Genomic DNA, 23438 nt, shown 5'->3' with positions numbered 1-23438 from the left:
ACTCGTCTTCGTTTTTATATGTGAAGTTACCCTGTACATTATTACAACACAAACGTCCAAAGCATGTAAATAGTTATTTACTGAAAGTTGTACATTTTGCGTTTTAATCAGTTATTATATATTCATCTTTATTACAGTATCAGATCAGCAGACAGACCGCAGCATATTTAGTATTAATGACAATAAACGTGCTCATTCTGAAATCTAAATAAATAATCATGTTATATAAACTTACAAGTTACCTAAACTTATTTAGAGAAATAACGCTGACCGTCACCGTGTAGCTGAATGTCAAAAAAACTTTATTTATACCCGTGTCATTAACAAATGCAACAGACACACTCACCTTACAACCCAGTCTCACCCCATGGCGTCAATATTTGACGACACTTGACCATGCGTCAATATGTTGACGCGGAGGGTATACCTTTCGCGTCATTTTTTGACGAACTGGGGACTTCAATACTATTACGTCCGTTGCATTCTCTTTCCTATTTTCTTACCATTTTCGCGTCGGTTTAGGGTTAGATTTACATAATGACATCCCTTAATCCCTTTAATTTCGCGTACCTAACTCTAACCCCAACGCCAGGTGACAACTGTTTAATTTCGCGTACACTGTTTAATTTTGTGTAATCTAACCCTAAACCGACGCGAAAATGGTAAGAAAATAGGAAAGAGAATGCAACGGACGTATAGTATTGAAGTCCCCAGTTCGTCAAAAAATGACGCGAAAGGTATACCTTCCGCGTCAACATATTGACGCATGGTCAAGTGTCGTCAAATATTGACGCCATGGGGTGAGACTGTGTAGCACCTTAACGGCTTTTCATAAATCCGTTATCCTGCCCGATTAAAACATAAACATTGCAAATAACACCAGAATTAACAAATAATTTACGTACACATAACCTAAAAATTAACCTTGTGTAACTGATACGCTGTAAAGGGGGTAAATTTTGATCATGATTTTGAATGGAAGTCAATGACGCCCTCTGCTGGTTGGGTATAACAAGATGGCCGCTCGAACTCTGCGCTGGCTTCACCTCACGCAGTTACATCAAGCGTTCTATGCGCAATCCAGTCATTTATATAGATCAGTGGTTCAGATCAACAAACTTACCATAAACAAGCGAGTAGCCCGACAGACGCACTAACGCATACTTTTGCATTCATCCACCGCACTGTTGTCTAGGTCAGTAAAGGCGTAACGTAGATATTAACATCATTGACAGGCGACTGCACTGCCCCGTGTAACTGTTTAGGGCAGCAATTTTCTCATAATTTACAAGTAGTTGAAAACATTAGAAATATTGTCAGTAATCAGCTGGACAAAATATATAACACTGGATTAGTGTTTTTTTTGGAAATTTTACGGCAAATATCTTACAAATTGTGCCTTTAAACATGGAAAAAGTCAGATTTTCATGATATGTCCCATTAAATATTCATTTCAAGTCTGTTTTATTTACAAATAATATTTAAGTTTGCTAATATAAGAAATTTATTAAAATAAAGAGTTTTGTCCATAAAAGTAATTTCAAACATTAAAAGATACACATTGGATTAAAACATTTTTAAGCTTATAGATATTAATGATATCGGTACTGTGTAAAATAAAAAGTGAATAATTTTCAAGTATGTTTAGAGTATGAGTGCATTTCGAATCTTGTAGTTAGTAAATCCTGTACACCTAGTTATTTTCATCAAACGTGATCTTGGGATGGGATGCTACAGCTTTTCAAACTGAAATACAGTTTTACCACATTTAAAGACCTCCAAACATCAGGGAATGGAAAAGTTACGAATGCCTGGTAAAGTCATGAAAAACAAAGTCTTAGAAATGTTGAACCTATTCACAAAATGACACAAAAAATTAAAGCAAGTTGGAGAGTAAAGTTCTTGTTATTTGGAGAAATACTCTTTTATCCTATATGTCGTCCCACCCCACAGTGGAAATCCGGCTCAAGGAAGACTGTGGAAAATCCCACTCCTTTGTTTAGCACAAAAGCTCCAGGCTAGAGCTTCACACTTGACTTATTTAAGATTATAGAGGTCTTTTCCTAAAGCGTGACAACATATAGGGCCGATTTACACAAGAAATAGACTTAGAAGTTCACTTGATATCTCCTAGTTTTTGCCATTCTGTATCCCATGTAAGACTTATTCGATGGTTTTAATTGAAATTAAGGTTTGTATATTGCTTGTTACTTTTGTGAATTTGTTTACTTGGATTATTTTTCTTGGATTGTTTACAGTCTTTTTGCAAATTGTTGTTTGTGTTGATGTTGAGAAGCCTACAAGCTTTAAATTCTTGCTCCTTGCTTGATCCCCATAGTTGCTCATCTCACAGGTTCAAATTTATTTTCCCATTGGCTGCTTTCTCTAATTTGTCTAATAACACTGGATTTGCATTTTATAATGGTCTTGTTGCATCTTCAGCCCACCTTTCTTGCCTAACTGCATGTTTTTTGTTTCTTCTGCATCACCCCGGCTTATTTCTCCTTAAATGTTTCCTTATGCCGCGCCGTGCTTGTGTTCCGCTCTGGTTCTTTTCTTTCCCAAAGCCTGTCCGAAAGTTTTTTGTCCCACCCCGATCCACCGAGCTCCTCTTATCCCCCAGTTCAAGCATTACAGACTCCTTAAAGTCAAAATCCCCAACTCCAAATTCCCTATCGCCAAACTCCATATCTGAGTCTCTCCCACATTGCCCAAGGACCCTAACTCTCCCAACAAAGCCTAATCACAAACCCTTAAAATCCACCCGATCCAACCCCCTACCTGAGGCTGAGCCTGAACACATTTCAGTGGCCAAATCAGAACCTTCAAGCCCTTGCCAGCCTCAACCTCCCCGTATACCCGGTAGCCCGCTGGTACGGCGGGCGAACCCCGCTTCCAACAACCCCCCTCGGCTGTCGGTTCCCTTCAGGCCTATCGTTTCTCTATCACCCATCCGTCTACACCACTTCCATCCTTGTCCCGACTCTGACCACACCACCAAATCTATCCCTACCATACAGGTGACACCCCACCCCTCTCCAAGAGGCAGCCCTATCCCCACCCCCAAAGGAACGCCGGTACACACGCCTAAGGACAGCCCATCGGGGACACCCAGCCCTACGCCGCCCCCCAGCCCCTCTATTGGGGGAATGCCCTGGAAGACGCGCCTCAACACCATCAGGAACAGTTTCCTGGGCTCGCCGCGCTTTCATCGCAGGAAATTGCAAGGTACTGGATGAAATTCGAAAAACAGCTACAGTTCAACAGTACAGTACACACCTAGATGTTTGACATTTGGATATGTCCCGCCCCAACTTCCTGTTTTAAGAGAGAATGTCATCACAAGAAAAGTCAAAGCAGTTCTTTTGGTCGTAATGTGTCACAAAAACCTGAAATTATTAGTAAGCAAAAATAAAAGAATTAGAAGATTTTGGCGAGTTCCTCCAAATCCCCGTATTAAGTAATTTAGGCTAAAAAATATGCTTTTACCTCCTCCAGATTAACTGTATCGGTTTCTTGGCTTGTTATGGTTAAATTGACTCATTTACATACAGCCTGTAAACTAATATTAAGCCTGTCACCATAGTTACCGTCTCACTTTCTTTTAAAGAGCATCGGCTACAATTTCCAAATCCTTAAACCAGCACGTGACGCCTTAATGATTCAGGCTTTTGGGATATTCCCTTTAATCCTGAACAACACGGGCAACATATGACTCACAAATACTCACAAGCATGCATGCAAATTTAAGCTTAATTATGTTTAACCTTTTAAAAAGTACAGTTTAAAAATGACACATTCTTTGTAAATGACGGAAATGGACGCATTAACAGCCCTGTTTTATTTTGAACAGTTCCCACGCAAGAGGAAATGTCCAGCCTGACGCCAGAGTCTTCCCCAGAGTAAGTCTATATACAAACATGTGACTTTTTGAAGATGAAAATATTGAATTGTTCACTTAACACGCATTGGGACAACTTGCCCCATACAATCCCTAATATTGGGGCATGTTGTCACAATAAAACCTGCCTCTAAACCAGAAGTTTTCAAACTTAGGGTAAGTCTATATGCAAACACACACATGTGACTTTTTGACAATGAAAATATTAAATTGTTCATTTAACCTGCCAACTTGCCTCATATTCTGTGTGTATTCAACGCGCCGCCATTGTTGTTTACAGTGTGTGGAATGGTGCACTGTGATTGGTTAAGCGGATTTATTGTATTCTGCAGAAAAGGAGGAGTGGCGTTTATTGCGTTTTGGGATAAAGGGAGGAAAGATAACAGAATAACATGGCATATATTGGATTTTGCGTAAAATGTAGAATTTTTTTTTTTTAAATACTGACCTGATACAATACTGATTTTGCCGGTAACTCATTTAAAATAAATGCTGTTTATCGCGTTTTGGAACCAAACTCTTCATATAACTCCTCTCTTTTAAAAGAAAACTCATTTATTTTTGTATTTCTAAATATATATATTTTTTATATTGAATTATTCATTTAACACGCATTGGGACAACTCGCCCCATATGATCCTGAATATTGGGGCATGTTGTCACAACGAATTCTGCCTCTAGCAGGGGTTTTTAAACAGTGGGATCAGGTGGGTTGCACAAACTCACATTGTTGTTGTTGTATTGAATTATGGAGGACCACAAGAGTCATGCAAAATGTAATAAAGAACTTCAATATTTAATAACTACCTGGACAATAAAATAGCAATTAATAGATTTGTTTAAAAATTCATTAATTAATCTATAAATAAATAGACAAAAGTTACAAAAAAAAATCATTATGTAACATTTTATTAGGCAATAAAAAGTGAGATTATAAAATAATGTAGAAAGAAAAGATTAATCCATTAATAAATAGTGTAAAGGAATATAACAATTTACAAAAACAACATAAAACACTTAATAAGTTCATCATTTTAAATTGCATTTATAAATTCTTAATTAAATAATGGAATTTCAAAATGTATTTTTAAAAAGCGATTTAAAAAGAGAAATAAATAACTGGATTTATAAATTGAACTACAAATACAGGTATAAATTAGGCATTTAAAAGGGCATTTCCGTTTATATTAATTGCTATTTTTATTGTCCAGGTAGTTATTAAATATTGAAGTTCTTTATTACATTTTGCATGACTCTTGTGGTCCTCCATATTGAATGACACAAAAACCAATTTGTTTTATTAATGACAATTAATGGCAATGGTTTTGCTGTCCGATATTTTGGGATTGCAATGAAACTTATATTTCATTCATACAATGAAAATATGAAGAGTTTGGTTCCAAAACGCAATAAATCCATTTTGACTAATTTCGGTAAAAACGTGTTTTCTATACCAAGAAAGTGACAAGATGAAAACCACACAAACTTCTGTTGCAAACTTTTACATAGCATCTTTAGGTTTTTTTATGTATTATATTTAAAACACTTTAAATGTGACAGCTAGTTCTGGTTAACAAAATTTTCAGTTTAATGCAGCTGTACTGTGAAAAGTAAACAATTGCTTTTTACGATATTTTGGACAATATTTTGGTGACTTTTGTACTTTAAAGACAGCAAAAACTGAACACAAAGTGCTTTTCTGACTCTCCATTAAGTCAAATCCATGCCGAAAACACAACAAATTGTAGGCGTCAAACAGCATCCTTTAAAAAATAGGAATTATAGGCTTTGAACAATACTTACCCAACCACAGAGCTGATGTAAAGCACCCTTAGAGCGTCAGAAATCATTGTGACTTATGCTTCCCTCTGTTAAAGCCTTTCAGTTTTTTTTACTCTAATGGAAACCCGGTAACATCTTTCTCTCGGTGAGGCGGCAGTCAGAAACTTCCTCTCCCACACGGAGCGATGCTTCATCCGCCTCTCTTTTGTTTTCTATTTTGTCTTCCATAACTTATCCCCCTCGCTCTCGCCTTCTGTGCCAGCTGGATAAGCCGTGATGTTTTCTGCTTTTCTTTTCTCATCCTTTGCCATAAATCAGGGTCTGAAAGCAACGTTTCGAGCAACTGTGCTTTGTTGATGCACAACGGCGAACGATTGAAGCTTTACAGAGCCTGACTGAATTTGAGATGGACAGTTACTTGACAGAGATAAAGTGACAACTGCTTAGGGTACAAGCAGGCTCCTTTTCTTATACTTTACTAAACTTTTATATATGTAATCCTGGACCACAAAACTAGTCTTGCTGTAAGTCGCACGGATATATTTGTAGCAGTAACCAATAATGAATTGTATGGGTCAAGTTTATAAATATTTTTTTAATGTAAAAAATCATTAGGATATTATGTAAACCATGACAATATTTTATACATTTTCTACGGTAAATATATCAAAACTTTATTTTTGTGTTGCTAATGACTTTATTTGGACAACTTTAAAGGCGGTTTTCTCAATATTTTAATTTTTTTGCACCCTTACCCTTAGTTATATCTCAGCCAAATATTTTTTTATCCTAATAGTGTAATAATTATACATTTTAAAGGGATAATTCACCCAAAAATGAAAAATTCTGTCATTTACTCACCCCCGAGTTGTTCTGAAATCTGGGGCACCATTGACTTCCATTGTTAGGAAAAATAATACATGGAAGTCAATGGTGCCCCAAATCTGCCTAGTTACAATTTTTTTTAAATATCTTTATTTCTATTCAGCATAACAAAGAAATATATACAAGGTTATAACAACATAAGGGTCAGTAAATGATGACATAATTAAAATGTTTGGGTGAACTATCACTTTAGGTACCAATGATTAACAACTTTAGTTAGTTACGGTACATTTACACATGGCGAAAGCGTTGATTATGTAAACCATGAGGATATTTTACACATATACTACGTTAAATATATCAAAACTTTATTTTTGTGTTGCTAAAGACTTTATTTTGAAAACTTTAAAGGTGTTTCTCTCAAATTTTTTTTTTTGCACCCTCAGATTCCAGATTTTCAATTAGTTGTATCTCAAATTTTTTTCTATCCTAATAGCATAATAATTATACATTTTAAAGGGATAATTCACCCAAAAATGACATTTTTTTTGTCATTTACTCACCCCCTAGTTGTTCTGAAATCTGGGGCACCATTGACTTCCATTGTTAGGAAAAATAATACATGGAAGTCAATGGTGCCCCAGATCTGCTTGATTACAAATATGTTTTGAAATATCTTTATTTGTGTTCAGCATAACAAATAAATGTATACAAGGTTATAACAACATAAGGGTCAATAAATGATGACAGAATTAAAATTCTTGGGTGAACTATCACTTTAAGTACCAATGATTAACAACATTAGTTACGGTACATTTACATGTTGAGAAAGCGTTGATTATGTAAAGCATTAGGATATTTTATACATTTCCTACGGTAAATATATCAAAACTTTATTTTTGTGTTGCTAAGGACTTAATTTGGACAACTTTAAAGGTGATTTTCCTCAATATTTTAGATTTTTTTGCACCCTCAGATTTTCAATTAGTCGTATCTCAGCCAAATATTTTCCTTTCCTAGCGTAATAATTAAACATTTAAAGGAATAGATCACCCAAAAATGAAAAATATTGTAATTTACTCACCCCCGATTTGAAATCTGGGGCACCATTGACTTCCATTGTTAGGAAAAATAATACATGAAAGTCAATGGTGCCCCAGATCTGCTTGGTTACAAAATCGTTTTAAAAATCTTTATTTGTGTTCAGCAGAACAATGAAATGTATACAAGGTTATAACAACATGAGGGTCAGTAAATGATGACAGAATTTAAATTTTTGAATAAACAACGTTATTTTTTAATTATGTAAATAAAGAGCACTTAAGTGCGCTGGCATTCTCGTGCAGGCTAACAGGTTAACAGCATTAGTTAGTCACGGTTTACACGGAATGTTTGTCTGATGCGTGGCCAACAGCCAATCACAGTGGCCGCAACACATGCTCAGATCTTGCATAAATGTAATTGGCTGTCTTGCATTTGCATTATTTGCATAAGGCGATCTGATTGGCTGACGCACACGTTGGCCCTTAAAAAGTTGAACCACGCCTCATATACGAGAAAATTAACATGTTTGCCAGGCTAGTCAATACTATAATAACATGTAACGTGTAACAAAGAAACAAATAAATAAAATAAAGTGTTGCAAATTTTTGGAAAATGTTTCAAAAGTCACATAATAATGGAGATGCTTTTGAATTAAATTTTTTTACGCCCATCAAGATGACCTCAGGCAAAGTTCATCATGTTCATTTATGGCAGACATATACGCTCCGCTGTTTGCTGTTCTTTCATATCTTCCCTATTATGAATAATTCAATATCAATTTCTTTTGCATTAGCATCACATGATTAATCTTATTCCAAGTCGGGATGAAGACCGCTTTTATCTCCCCTGAAGACTTTTAGGAAGAAGTTTCACAAAATGTCTCTCTTTTCGCAGGCTCGCCAAAAAATCTTGGTTCGGTAACTTCATCAACCTTGAGAAAGAAGAGCAGATCTTCGTGGTCATAAGGGACAAACCGCTGAGCTCAATAAAGGCCGACATCGTCCACGCCTTTCTCTCGGTAAGCAATTTATGTCGTCTCCAAGCACTGTTAATGACGGTTATAAATATTTCAGTATACGCTGCTACGCTCTTCGTATTGAAAGACTTTGCTTAGCCAGAAGCCAGTGTTTTTACATTTGCAAACACTTTTTTGATTCGTGTTTCAATTCTATAACATGTCAGCCATGTTTTCCTCCCAGCTGCCACTTATGAGAGGTCAACCGAAAATCAACCCGGGGCGTAAATCATTAGCATATAGATGTTGTGCCTGAAGAGATTTGTTGGAGAAGGGAAGGAATTTGGTGTGCTGTTTAAGGTGATTTTATTGTGGGTTAGCAATGTTTTCTCCACTTTCAATTATTCAATAGTGGCTTTTCAATGGGATCATCTGATACAAATTCTGTACGGGTGCGTTTGAACAACATGGTTATTTCTAAGTACATTTTCTGGCTTTTGTTGGAGATGTGGAGGTAGAGGTGGAAAGTGACAGGGAGAAACGAGGGGAATGGGATCCTGGCCAGGGACTCAAACTCATATCCCCAGTAATGTCGGCACTATGTGACCTTGTCTGCGAAATCCGGGTTCAAGTCTCATAATCTAATAATGAGATTTTACTTCATCAGTGTAAATCACTTTGGACCCAACCCGAGCATCAAGATTTAGATTTTAAGGTACATATCAGTAAAAACCGAACCCTCTCGTTGCCTTCTTTCACAGATACCCAGCCTCAGTCACAGCGTCATCTCGCAGACGAGTTTTCGGGCCGAGTACAAATCTACGACCGGTCCCACCGTCTTCCAGAAGCCTGTTAAATTCCAGGTGGACATCACTTACACCGAGAGCATGGCGGCCACCAAGGAAAACGGCATTTATTCAGTCACCTTCACTTTGCTCTCAGGTAACCCCAATCGATCCCATTTCTATTCCATTTGTGACCCTGGACCATAAATCCAGTCATAAGTTGCACGGGTATATTTGTAGCAATACCCAACAATAATTATTAGGATATTAAGTAAAGATCATATTTTATGAAGATATTTTGTAAATTTCCTGCCGAAACGTTAATTTTGTGAGATGCAGTTGCTAAGGACTTCATTTGGACAACTTTAACCTCCTAAGACCTGGTGTGTCACATTTTTTGTTGTGTGCACCATAATACTTAATTATGTGTAACTGGAACCTGTTTCATGTTTAAAGAAAAATATTTGGTTATTATATTTATTGGTTCTTCCTAACCCTAAATAGCTGGAAGAAATCTAAAATGCAAGCCAAACCAAAGCTCGGGTCTTATGGTGCGTTCACCCCAGATGCGGAAATGGCGGCAAGCATGAGTGATTTACATGTTAAGTCAATGCAAAGACGCGAATAGGCATCATGCGGCGCGGTTAGTGCGAATAGCGCAGAACGTGCGGAAGGCGCACCGTGGATGGCGTATTCTGCGCAAATTGAGAGTTGAAAGATCTGAACTTTGGCGGATTTTTGCACTACGTTATCCAATCAGGATCTTGCTCTAGCAGTGACGGGATTACATGAAGTGAGCGGAGGCAGAAAAACAAAACAACAATGGAGGACATTCATCATCGCTACCTGAGACATCTTCGTACTTTTACAGGAATTAAAGTTAAAGAAAGTGAGTAAGGAGCTCGAATAATCTGATAAGTTTACTCAATTTGAGCTATATAAGCCCCTCCCATGACACGAATAAATGTCTCGAATGACTAGAATTTCATGCGCAACTTTTACGAATGAAGCGAGTAGACTCAAAGGGCCCTATTTTAACGATCTGAAACGCAAATGTGAAGCGCAAAACGCAAGTGACTTTATGGGCAGATCTTGGGCGCTGTTGCTTTTTTCCCGGGCGTGAGAAATAACTCTTGCGCCAGGCGCAAATCAATAAGAGTTTGGTCTGAAGTAGGTTCATTATTCATAGGTGTGGTTTGGGCGTAACGTCAAATAAACCAATCAGAACGCTATCCAACATTCCCTTTAAACGCAAGTGCGCAAGTTCCATGGCGGGTTGCTATTATTATGACGGATTTACCAGGCGCATGCCAGGAGCGGTTCACAGCCGAGGAGACCGACGTTCTTGTAAGAGCAGTCAAAGACAGAGAAGTTGTTTTGTATGGGGATAGGAGAAACCCGCCCAAATCAGCGTCGGTTAAACAGGCGTGAGAGGAAATAGCCACAGTCTCATCAGCTGGCATCCCCAGGACATTGCGCCAAGCGCTACAATGATGTCAGGAGACGGGGGAATCCCAAGCTTGCCAGCATAAATCGGGCACGCCGTGTAACGGGAGGTGGATCTGCCTCCACACAGGACCTGACGCCAGAGGACATCGCTGCGTCCACCCTCACCGCTGAAAGGGTTGAAGGCGGTTTGGGGGCTTTGAAATCGGACCCAAGAAACGCAAGCAGTCCAACCCCAAAGTATACTTACAAATCCAGTTTATATACATTAAGGTTTCTTATGAAAACGTTTTAATTATTATTTACATAAAATTAACACAATACAGCCACACAACAAACTTATGAAAATATTTAAATCGTTATTTGCATGAGAATTTTTTAACGCAGCCACACAATAAATAAAAACTATCACCACAATGCTCACCACTATGATTCCCCTTATCTCGTGTATTAATATTTTTTAGTGTAACAATTTTTGATTTGCAAAAATAACTGTTGCATCTATGTAGATTAGATGCAAAGTGTGTGCGCGTTGTGCACGCTATACATTATGGTCAAGCATGCGCCCTTAAAATAGCATAGTGAACAACGCGCAACGCGCCACTGACTTTAGACTAGTTTTTTTTTTGGTCAGTGGCGCAATTGTTTTTTTAAACTGCAAAATAGCATCAGGGATGGTTTGCGTCGGAACACGCCTCCTTTTTTAGGCTGAACCACCCAGGGAGCGCAAGTTCATTCCCTAGTTTGCCGACGTGCATCTGTAGAGGCAAAAACCCGCTGTGCGCCGGTGCAAAATACAAATGATACATGCGTCACTGACAAAGTCAATTGCGCTGGGTGCAAGATAGGGCCCCAAATGTTCAAGTGTCCAACTACACGTGAATAGCGCCTCTTCCGCGTCTGGTGTGTACACCAAAACTTTTACGCCCGCGGCCGGCGCATGTTTTCAATTGTTTCCAATGGAAGCTCGGCGTTTTTCAAATAAGCCAGCAGCTAGCGGGTTTTTTCCGCGCTGAAAACCGGTGCTCGGCTGTTTTCACGCACTCGGCGCTGAGAGTCTAGAGTTGAAAGAGATTCAACTTTGGGAGAAAAGCTCCGCTCGTCAATGTCAGTTCTCACACGGCCACCCAATCACAGTGGAGGAGGGGCGGGACATTACCACAGCAACCAACCGGCTCGCAGCTGAAGTATGACAGCTACCAAAGCGCTCAGCTGAAGAAAGCTGGCACTCAGCTGAAAAACAGCTGGCATTCGGCGTCCTGAAGGCGTTTTCAGCCGCGTTTAAAAGTTTTGGTGTGTCCAGCCCCTTAGGTGAGTTAAGGCGATTTTCTCAATATTTAGATTTTTTTGCACCCTCAGATTCCAGAATTTCAAATTGTTGTATCTCGGCCAAATATTGCCCAATCCTATCAAGACATACATCAATGAAAAGTTTATATTATTAATTAAGTTTTCGAATTATGTATTTATGACTGGTTTTGTGGTCCAGGGTCACATTTGTGTTCCTGTAGCTCAACTGGTAAAGGGCTGCATTAGCAATGCAAAGATTGTGTGGTTCGAATTTTTGGAAGCGTACATGCATGCTAATAAAATGTATTGTTTGAATGCAGTGTAAGTTGCTTTGGATAAAAGCATCTGCCAAATGCATAATTGCAATCCCTGTTAATACATCATCACTTTGTGTATTCTTACCAGCCAATCAGTAAAGTCCATAGATCATCATTGGAGAAAAAGCAAATCAAAATCAAGCAAAGTAAAAAAAAAAATGAAATGTTTCATTTCTTTAAAATTTTTGGCAAAATGAACTTTACAGTGGCATGTGGTTTTTAAACCGGAGACAATAAAATATGCTTTGTTCTGATCAATTTTGGAAGATTTGTGTTTGCTGCCAATAAGATTAGACAACAAACACCATGACCATGTGACCCTGGACCACAATCCTTACGAAAATTAACCATGTTTTTTTTTTTGTGGTAAAAGTTTAGTAACCATGTTTTTTGGTGTATTGATAACTATTAGCAAAACCATGGTTTAACAGTTTTTTTCAAAATCATGGTTATTTTCTGGTAACCTTGGTTTTACTTCTGCAAAACATGTTTTGTTTTGTTTTTAACTGTAAAACCATGGTTAATTTTTGTAAGGGCAAAACCAGTCATAAGCATTATTATTATTATTAAGATCTATACATTATCTGAATAAATAAGCTTTTTGGTGATGTATGGTTTCTTAGGATAATAAATCTGGAATCTTAAGTGTGCAAAAAATTTAACACTAAGAAAATCACCTTTAAAGTTGTCCAAATGAAGTCATTAGCAACACATATTATGATAAATACATTTTTTATATATTTATGTTAGGAAATGTACAAAATATCATCATGGCATAAAAAAATCAATAATTTTAACCCATAAAATGTATTGTTGGCTATTGCTACAAATATAGTCATGCGACTTATTGGTTTTGTGGACCAGGGTCACATATTTGACTTACTTTCTCTAAAGGAATCAGTTTTTCTCGTTGTACTCTAGGGAGCAATCCTCAGAAAATACCCATAGATATTCTCCAACAACCCACTTGCTCCTTACACATTCGTTTGGGCCAAATAGGCACTTAAACACACTGATTATCCCATCAATGAAATACAAAACAGCAGCCAAAGATAAATACAACATTTAAAGCACATTATTATGTTGGTTAATGCATCGTTCCCCCTTATTATCCATTACGCCTCTCAGCTATTGTAGAGCAGTGCTTACCAACTGCATTACCTAATCCAGACGTTAACACAACGTAAATGACGTTCAATAATAATAACTTCATCTTTTATTTAAAAAAATACTGTATCTAGTAAATGATGTGTTTGTTTGCATGTTCTGTAACCCGTCACAGGTCCAAGCCGGCGTTTTAAGCGGGTGGTGGAGACTATTCAGGGACAGTTGTTAAGCACACACGACCAGCCGGGTGTCCAGCAGCTGTCTGGTGAGTCTTGCTACCCTATTACCCCTACTCCCCCCAGAACCCACCCTGACCCCATCGTGTGCCCATTTATACCCCACTTCCATTATGCATGACCTCCAAAACCCCACAGCACACCACAACTCAACATCCAAATATATTCCACACAATCCTGTCCGAGAGATTCACGCCGCTCCTCTGCTCCCGATCCTAAAACTGCATTAGCTGTGTAGTTCCCTACATTTGTCCCAGTGTTGGCGCTTCAACTAAACTTGAAACTTTGGACTGAATTTTGAAATTTTCATGCATCTATGATAAGCAAACTATGGCACAAAAAAACACAACTGCAATAAAATATCTGTCGGGAAGTTTATTGGAAGTGTATTTGGGAATTGTATTTCTACATTTATCTTGTAGTAAACAATTTTTTTTTTAGCTTTGAGGCTCAATAACTTGATTATGTGGTTTGTAAAATTTGCAGGCCAAAGTGTAAAAAATAAAAAAATCTAGATTACCGGTGTGTGTCCTCTAGTCACACACAAGAGATGCTTTTTGACTGTGTCCCAACCATCTCCCTGATAACAGCTCCACCTGCTGGTGTGATGCACAAACAGCATCATCACAATGACATTTTAGATGGGTATAACTAAAGGTTCAAGGTTTTGTTTATTAATAAAATACCATTACAGTATGTCTGAAGAGAAAAATATATTTTAAGACAGCTGATCTTTAACTAAATCAGCAGTGACATTAAAAATCAATCATATGGTCTTATGTATACACAAGAATGTGTAATATATATTAATTATTAAAAAATTATATAAATTATATTTTATTTTAATTTGTATAATATTTTAATCTATTTATATAAGTTTTTTTCCAAATAAGTATACACAACATTATTTGTGGTCTTAAGTGAACTCCTCCAGGTCTAGATGCAAACATCTGCTTCTGCGTTTGTTCATTAAAAAGCTCATATGCTTCATTTGACACGATCAAGAAAGTCTCTGATGATACGATGCACTCATCCGCTTTATGAACCGAAAATTATTTAACACATTTCAACTTCTATGTTTCTAATTATAATATTTTATTGAGTATCAACATATGGTTCTGTCTTTTACGCATGTATACAGAAAACTCTCAGAAAGTCTCAAAGTCAAAGTGTGGTAAGACATCATCTAAACCAGTGGTTCTCAAACTTTTTCAGCGCGCGGCCCCCCTTGTGTGCGGTGCATTCCTACGCGCCCCCCCCCCAAAGAAATTTATGACAATTTTGTTCTAAAACATAACATTTTATTTAGACAAAATATATTAAAGTATACAAAGTAGTGCTGTTGGTTAGTAGCCTTATTTTCTTTAGGTTTAATTACACAGAATTTATGAAAAATTAATGTATTTTATAAAATGTCATAAAACTGGGGCCCCCCTGGCACCAAATTGCGGCCCCCCTGGGGGTCCCGGCCCCCTAGTTTGAGAACCACTGATCTAAACATTGCACTATAACATTGCACTATAAATGTATACTGTACACACCGACTTTTCTCTCTCTAAAACACCCTTTATTTTTTTTAAATGCATGTCACATTTGAAGTCACACACATCAATGCAACCTTCTTTTTAAAGAAACACTTCACCCAAAAATGAAAAGCTGTCATTATTTAAACATAACACGCTGTTGTCTGTGCAACACACAAATATATTTTTGAAGAATCTTCAATTTTTTAAAAAAGTGACTTCAAAAATCTGTCAAACTTCACCGAAAAAGACATTTATTTGACGCGAGTGTTAAATTATAAAGCCTTACAGTAGCTTTATTTGAAGAACAGACTGAAATGTATTTCTTTATTAATTTTTTAAACACTGTTAGAAAAAAATTGTCAAAATATGTATAGCTGTACCTGGGGCAGTGCCCTTTAAAAAGGTGCTTATATGTACCATTAGGTAGAGATATGTACACATATGGTACCAATATGTTTCTTCAAAAGATCTTGTTTAAAAATCTGATTTACTTGCATTTGCTTTACTTTTCAGTCTGTTATTCACATTGAGCTGCTGATCTCCGGTCAAAAATGCCAAAAAGTCACCACATTGGTTTTGAGAAGTTTATGTCATATATCACATGAGTCTGGCAAGCTTGGCTTTGGGTGAATTTTCATGTATTAAAAATAAATACTGACACCTTTCACTAGTAATGTTCAGCTATTTGGACAAGTATGTGGGCCATCATCTGTCAAGGTTTTGTGTAGTTATGTGTAAGTGTGTGAGTGCCTGTATGTGTGTTTCTGTGAGATTTTTTTCATTAAGAGGCTTCTAGGAAGAACTGTTCACAGCCTGTCTGATAAATATTGCTCACAATAATAACGCTGTCACAAAGTTAAGATTCACCCACCTTTATAGTTTGCATTGAAATTTAGGAAAATATGCATAGATTTTTTTTATCAAAAGATCCACCCATCAATATAGATTTTTTTACAAACCTATATCTATTACAACTGTAATATACATCCAAACCATCCTTGATCTTTTGAACCAAAGCACACTTATAAAAAAAAAAAAATGGTGTTTTAAAATTTCAGGTTACAATGGAAATGAATGGTGACCCATTATCTCAAGTTTCAGAACAATGCAGAAGCATTATAAAATAACTCCATGACTTGTGCCATAGGCCTATATTTAAAAAGTAAAATAAAGTTTTTGACCTGTGCCATTTTTCCATGTGTATTGTTCATAAGAGTGCAAGGAATAAATAATTATATATTTCATATTTTCATATATGAAATAATGACTTTTTTATATTTTCATATATGAAATAATGGATGTTTTTTATATTTTCATATATGAAATAACGGATTATGTTTCTTTATTGTGTATTTTTTATATTATGAAATAACGGATTATATATTTGTAATATTTTTGTATATGCACTGTAAAAAATAAAAGCTGGATCAACCTTGAATATTACTTCAGTTTATTAACTTTAGATGAAAAATTTTTGTTTTACCAATTAAAGTAATTTTTAAGTTGATCCATTTTTTACTTTTTACGGTGTGAAATAATATTTTTTATATTTTCATATAAAATAACGGATTATATATTTTTATATTTTCTTATGAAATAACGGATTATATATTTTTAATATTTTCATATAAAATAACAGATTATATATTTTTTTATTATAAAATAACGGATTATAGATTTTTTTATATTTTCATATGAAATAACAGATTATAGATTTTTTATATTTTGACATGTAAAATAATGGATAATATTTTATATTTTCATATCTAAAATAATGGATTAAATTTGTTTAATATTTTCATATATTAAATAGTTTAAATATTTGTATTTTTATGTTTTCATATATGAAATAACGGATTATATATTTTTTTATATTTTCATATAAAATAACGGATTATATATTTTTATATTTTCTTATGAAATAGCGGATTATTTATATATATTTTTATTATAAAATAACGGATTATATATTTTTTATATTTTCTTATGAAATAGCGGATTATTTATATATTTTTTATTATAAAATAACGGATTATATATTTTTTATATTTTCATATGAAATAACAGATTATAGATTTTTTTATATTTTCATATGTAAAATAATGGATTATATTTGTTTAATATTTTCATATATGAAATAGTTAAAATATTTGTATTTTTTATATTTTCATGAAATAACGGATTATATATTTTTTTATATTTTCATATAAAATAACGGATTATATTTTTTATATTTTCTTATGAAATAACAAATTATATATTTTTTATATTTTCATATATGAAATAATGGATTATATTTTATATTTTCATATCTAATATAATGGATTAAATTTGTTTAATATTTTCATATATGAAATAGTTAAAATATTTGTATTTTTCATGTTTTCATATATGAAATAATGGATTATATATTTTTTATATTTCCATATATGCACTGTAAAAAGTAAAATCTGCATCAATCAAAAATATTACTTCAATTTATTGATGGCTAAAAAAAATCTCACTTTAGATAGAAACATTTTAGTTTTACCAATTAAAGTAATTTTTTAAGTTGATCCAATTTTTACTTTTTAAAGTGTGAAATAACAGATTATGTTTTTTATATTTTCAAATGAAATAACGGATGATATATTTTTAATATTTTCATATATAAAATAAGGATTATATTTGTTTAATATTTTCATATATGAAATAGTTAAAATATTTATATGTTTTATGTTTTCATATATAAATTAATGGATTATATATTTTTTATATTTTCATATGTGCACTGTAAAAAGTAAAAGCTGGATCAACCTAAAATATTACTTTAGTTTATTAACGCCTAAAAAAATTCCGTAATTTTCTCACTTTAAGTGAAAAATTTAAGTTGAAAATGTGAAACTATTTTAGGTTTTACCAATTATGCTTTACAACAACAATGCTTGGATTAGCTGAAAACAGCTACCATGTCCCAAACACAGCCATGATTCTTGTCAGCAGGAATTAGAAATGTTTAACCACTTTCTTCAAAGTCCCCTGTAGTGTTAGTTTTTCTTTTTTCACCCTCTCCTGTCTTTACCCCTTTCTGTCTTCCTCATGTGAACCCACTTGTTCATTTCTCTGTTTGTTCTCTCTTTTTCTGTTTGTTCTCTCTTTCTCTCTTTTCTTTCTGTCTGTGTACCTAGGCAGCCCGTTGAGTAACTTCTTTGACGTAATTAAACAACTTTTCTCAGACGAGAAGAACGGCCAGGTGCCTGTTTCACCTGGAACACCCAACAGAGCCCCCCGTTACCACGAACCCCAGCCTAGTGACTCTTAATGCCAAGCCAGGGACAATGCCAGACTGCTGGCATCTGTTGGGACACAGGAGCAGCCCTAAAACCTTTATTCACCCCTGACAATACTGACAAACACAAATCCAGACACATTTTCCCATTCATCGCCATGTTGTTGTGCCAGCCCCTTCCCGGCCTCTCCTGCTGTTTCTATCCCAGATTTTTTTTTTGCATTTCTTTACTGTTGTCTACCTGTTTTCCTCATCATTGTGACGGTTGTTTCTACTACCAGGTTTTATCCAGAAATCGTATTAAAACTCCGCCCCCCACTCCTACTTCACATCCCGTGATGGGCATTTATTCACCGAGGGCACTTTTCATGACGAACTTGCAGGTTACCGTGGAGACGGACCTTCATCTTTTGTCACACTCTTTCATTTCCACGTTCCGACACCTTGACTCTCAACGAGGATTACCGTACAAACACACACGCTTGTTCCCGTTCAATCCTATACCATTAACTGTTCACACTTACACAAACACACGGGCTCTGTTTTAAAACCTAGTATGCTGTCTACAGAGGAGGAGCATAGCAGTATAGGCGTCTCACTAAAGTAGGACATTTCTGGTTATTCTGCTGAATAAGATGTTTGCTTTGCAAAAAAACAATCCCATAATGCACTGCAAAATGTTTTTTAGAAAAATTCCTCCAAGAGTAATATTAATAAAAGTTTGTGTCCGAAAAGAGCCCCCATTCCTTCATTCAGTATTCAACAAGTTTTCGTTATTCATTATTGCGGTGCATTGTGGGATTGAATAAGTGCACTCGATAATGTTCACTATAATTTCAGCAACATGATCTCACAAATTACGTGAAATAGTCGAAAAATATTTAGCTCATATTTACGTGTCATTGTCACATATTTCCGCCATTTTAGGTGTCCGTGCCATGACTTTCTTTTCGTCTCAGTTTCACATATTGGTTACTCAACTGTTTTTCCTATTTTGAAACCATTGTCGCTTTGGTTTGGGGTTAGATTTTCTGTTTGCGCTAGGATGTCACTTTAACTATTTTTTTGTATGCATTTTAAACCATTGTCGCCTGATGTTAGGATTAGAGTTGGGTTTGGGTACAGTGCAAAAAATTATTTTCAAAAAATAAAATTCTTGTCTTGTTTTCAGTAAAAATCAAGATGCTTTTTCTTTATGAGCAAAACAAGAAAATAAGTCTAGTTTTAAGACCAAAAATATCAAGTTTAAGTGATTTTATGCAGAAATCAAATAAGCAAAAAAAAAAGGGGGGCAAATGGGGTAAGCAAAAAATCTTGAAAAATTTTCTTGAACACTAAATTCCAGAAAAATGTAAGAAAAATTTGCTTACCCCATTAGCAGATTTTTTGCTTGTTTTATGCACAAAATCACTTAAATTTGATATTTTTGGTCTAAAAACTAGACTCATTTTCTTGGGTCGTTTTGCTCATCAAGAAAAAGCATCTTAATTTAATAATTTTTTGATATTTTTGCTGAAAACAAGACAAAAATACTAAAAAAATTTTTTCTTGAAAATAATTTTTTGCAGTGTAAGGATGTCATTTTATGTAACATAACATCGTTCTAACTCAAAACTGAAGCGACAATAGTAAGAAAACAGGAAACACGAAAAGAAAGTCATGGCACGGACACGTAAAATGGTGTAAATACATGACAATGACATGGAAAATGAGCTAAATATTTCGTGACTATTTCACATAATTTGTGAGATCGGGTTGAATTTCAGACACCACACTGCAAAAAATTATTTTCAAGAAATAAATTCTTAGTATTTTTGTCTTGTTTTCAGTAAAAATATCTTAAAATTCTTAAATGAAGATGCTTTTTCTTGATGAGCAAAACGACCCAGGAAAATAAGTCTAGTTTTTAAACCAAAAATATTAAATTTAAGTGATTTTGTGCATAAAACAAGCAGAAAAATCTGCCAATGCGGTAAGCTAATTTTTCTTGAATTTTTCTTGAATTTAGTGTTTAAGAAAAATTTTCAAGATTTTTTGCTTACCCCATTGGCAGATTTTTCAAAAATTTGATATTTTTGGTCCAAAAACTAGACTCATTTTCTTAAGAAAAAGCATCTTAATTTAAGAATTTTTAGAGATTTTTACTGAAAACAAGACTAAGATTTTTTTTCTAAAAAATAATTTTTTGCAATGCACTACAAAATGGCCGTCTCCTCAAACACTGCACATTTTTTAAGGGTTTAATGAGCTATTTCGGACACAGCCTGTCTTGGTGTTAGCTTACATCATGCTAATGCCAAACTCCATTGACGTCAATGGCTATGAACGGCATTCCAGATTTTAGTAGGATGTTGTTTTAAAAAGCAGCTGTTTATGTAGACGTCTCACTAGGTTTTGAAACCAAGCACAATATCAGATCTACTGTAAGCACACAAAACTCTTGGATGTTTGCACTTAACTCAATAAAGAGCGCTGAAGGAAAAAAGACAAACTGAAACTTGGAAAGCTTGACCGGAGGAGATGTGAAACTTCATGGATTGTATGGATTTGTGTGCATTTATTTATTTATGACTTTTCGAATGATGAACTCATTGCTGCAAAAGGACCGAACTTCGGGAAGCATTCGGGATTCGGACAAAGGGTCGGGTGGGTTAGAATCAAATTAATATAACGAATTAATCTCTTGTACAAATTGAACATACTTCTGTATAAATGCAATGTCCTGTAGACGTGACACTAGGTTTAGTTTTGTTGTAGATTTGGATTTCTAACCTTGTGTTGCCAGTCTTTATTATTTCCCCCCATGTACCCAACTGACAAATCCAGCTAAAACCAGCAAAAAACATTTTATTCTCCCAGCCTGGTTTTAGCTGGTTTGTGGTGTAGCAGGCTAATTTTAGAGGAGTTTTGGCTACATTTTAGCTAGTCTTAGCTGGAAGACCAGCTAACCCACCAGCTTAAACCAGCTGGTCCTTTCAGCCTGGCAAAGCTGGTTAAGCTGGTCTTCCATCCTGGTCAAGCTGGTGAGTCAGCTGGTTTTTGTTGGTGGGTCAGCTGAAGATGTTGCCAAAACCCCTATATTTTGGTCTGGTTAACCAGCTAAAACCAAGCTGGGAGACTAGCTAAAACTAGCCAATCAGCTTAGACTGGTTTTAGCTGGTCTTTTCAGTAGAGTATTTCTCTGTTTATTACGTTATCGAACGATTTGTTCCTGTTCATATAGTTGCTGAAATAAAATTTGTATTTGTCTTTTTTTCATGTTCACTACCAGCAGATACAAAAAATGTTAAATACATTGTGGATATTTTTGTATTTTCCTTATGTTTTATCTCTGTCCATATATTTATTATCATGCAATGGCATACATAAATATATATGAGAACTTGAATGTTATTTATTTATGAAAATAATGTGTTTGTTTGTATCAGGGCAACACAGTTTTGTTTAAACGACTCTTTCTTATGTCTTGATTTATGCAAGTACTGTGAAGTCTTTCTTTTCTAGATTGAAAATAGTGTGTTAAAAACAAACAAGCAAGCCAACAAAAAGCTCATTTATGAATGTAGTTTAGCCTCGGTGGGGAGAGAATGCACTTCTCATATCATTGATGATAAAAAGCTGTTCTTGGATCAGTTGTATTGTAAATATGTTGTTCCTGCTCTTTGCGTTTGACTTGTATTGCTGTGTGCATGCGCGTTTTCTTTGCATGGCTTTCGCGTAACGATTTCTCAAACACGACGCTTTCCTTCTGTTAAAAAAAAAACTCTTGCCTTCACCCCTGTATTTACTTATGTTACCGATGATTTGTTTTATTTCTTTCCTGTCACTTTTTCTAGTATCTTATGCATTAAATATCTGCGCGGCAAGCGAGCGACGCAGCAAAATCGGAGTGCGACGTGACGCTCGCTTGCAGCGCAGACATCTTTTTTCGTCTGTACCATGTACCTTTAAGAGAAAGGTTTGGAATGTTTATGACCCCCAGTTTACAGCTTGTTTTAATGAAACAATAATGAAGCAATACCTGTTGTTAAATTTCCTATTTTATACAGTTGAACAAAGCTAAACTTAAATGAAGAAGGAACATACAGAGCAGGAACGTGCATTTAATGATGTAAAAATCCCCTTGTATTATAACTGTGATCGATTTCAGAGAAAAACGGAAACAATAAACTCCTTCACTTAATAGGAATATCTGTAGATTTCTGTAATGTTTCAATGAGTGATCAGGTTTGTATGTTAGATGTGTGTGCGCGTGTGTGTGTGCTAGGTTGTATGTGTGTGGGCATGTGTGTTATTTTATGTGTTTTACAGATTTTTACAGATTTATCTCACACATCGCCTGATACTGTAAGTATTTCCGTAATACCAGTTTGCATCTGTCATATGTCATCTGGTCAACATTTGTGACCTGTCACGGAAACCAGGGACACAAGTCGGCAGCACAAGTTTCGAGAAAATGAGAATCAAAGTTTTTTTTTTTCAAAATTTGTGATTTTCGTTTTATTGCAGAATCTGTTAGTTGAGATCACGAAGAAGCCTCTCCATGTTTGAGATAGCAGTTTATGTATATTTAAAAGCGTACATTGAAATAGGCTTGTTTTTCCAGAGATTTTAGCGTGCAGCGGGGGGCGTCATTGTCTGTGTGTATATTTACATACTGGATAAGCTTGTGTTTTCGCCTCCGCCCCCAAAGGGAACAGCGTGACTACTGAATAAGGATAGTTCGCCCAAAACTGAAAATAATGTCATTAATGACTTACCCGTATGTCGTTCTAAACTCGGAAGACCTCCGTTCATCTTCGGAACACAGTTTAAGATGTTTAAACTTTAGATTTTGTCCGAGTGCTTTCTGTCTACTCCATTGAATATCTATGTACGGTTTCCATGTCCAGAAAGGTAATAAAAACATCATCAAAGTAGTCCATGTGACATCAGTGGGTCAGTGAGAATGTGGTG

The 23438-nt window shown here is 35.5% G+C and overlaps 1 protein-coding gene across 2 annotated transcripts in view; it reads left to right on the top strand.

The window, feature by feature from the left end:
• The window catches only part of brsk2a (BR serine/threonine kinase 2a), a 231149-nt gene extending 209444 nt beyond the window's left edge, over positions 1–21705 (top strand). Inside the window, exons 14-19 of one of the 2 annotated variants that reach the window (XM_065292269.1) lie at positions 3021–3228; positions 3854–3902; positions 8447–8570; positions 9269–9449; positions 13628–13717; positions 18764–21705. In XM_065292269.1, the coding sequence (XP_065148341.1) occupies positions 3021–3228; positions 3854–3902; positions 8447–8570; positions 9269–9449; positions 13628–13717; positions 18764–18786 (675 nt within the window). In that variant the 3' untranslated portion in view covers positions 18787–21705. Of the gene's footprint in view, positions 1–3020; positions 3229–3853; positions 3903–8446; positions 8571–9268; positions 9450–13627; positions 13718–18381; positions 18735–18763 lie in introns of those variants that run through there. The other variant, XM_065292268.1, reaches the window with a different exon arrangement.
• The last annotated feature ends 1733 nt before the right edge of the window (positions 21706–23438 follow it).

This window comes from Paramisgurnus dabryanus, chromosome 23 (assembly GCF_030506205.2).
Source record: "Paramisgurnus dabryanus chromosome 23, PD_genome_1.1, whole genome shotgun sequence".
Taxonomy (NCBI): domain Eukaryota; kingdom Metazoa; phylum Chordata; class Actinopteri; order Cypriniformes; family Cobitidae; genus Paramisgurnus; species Paramisgurnus dabryanus.
Note: the sequence above shows the minus strand (reverse complement) of the source record. Positions and strands in the feature narration are given on the sequence as shown.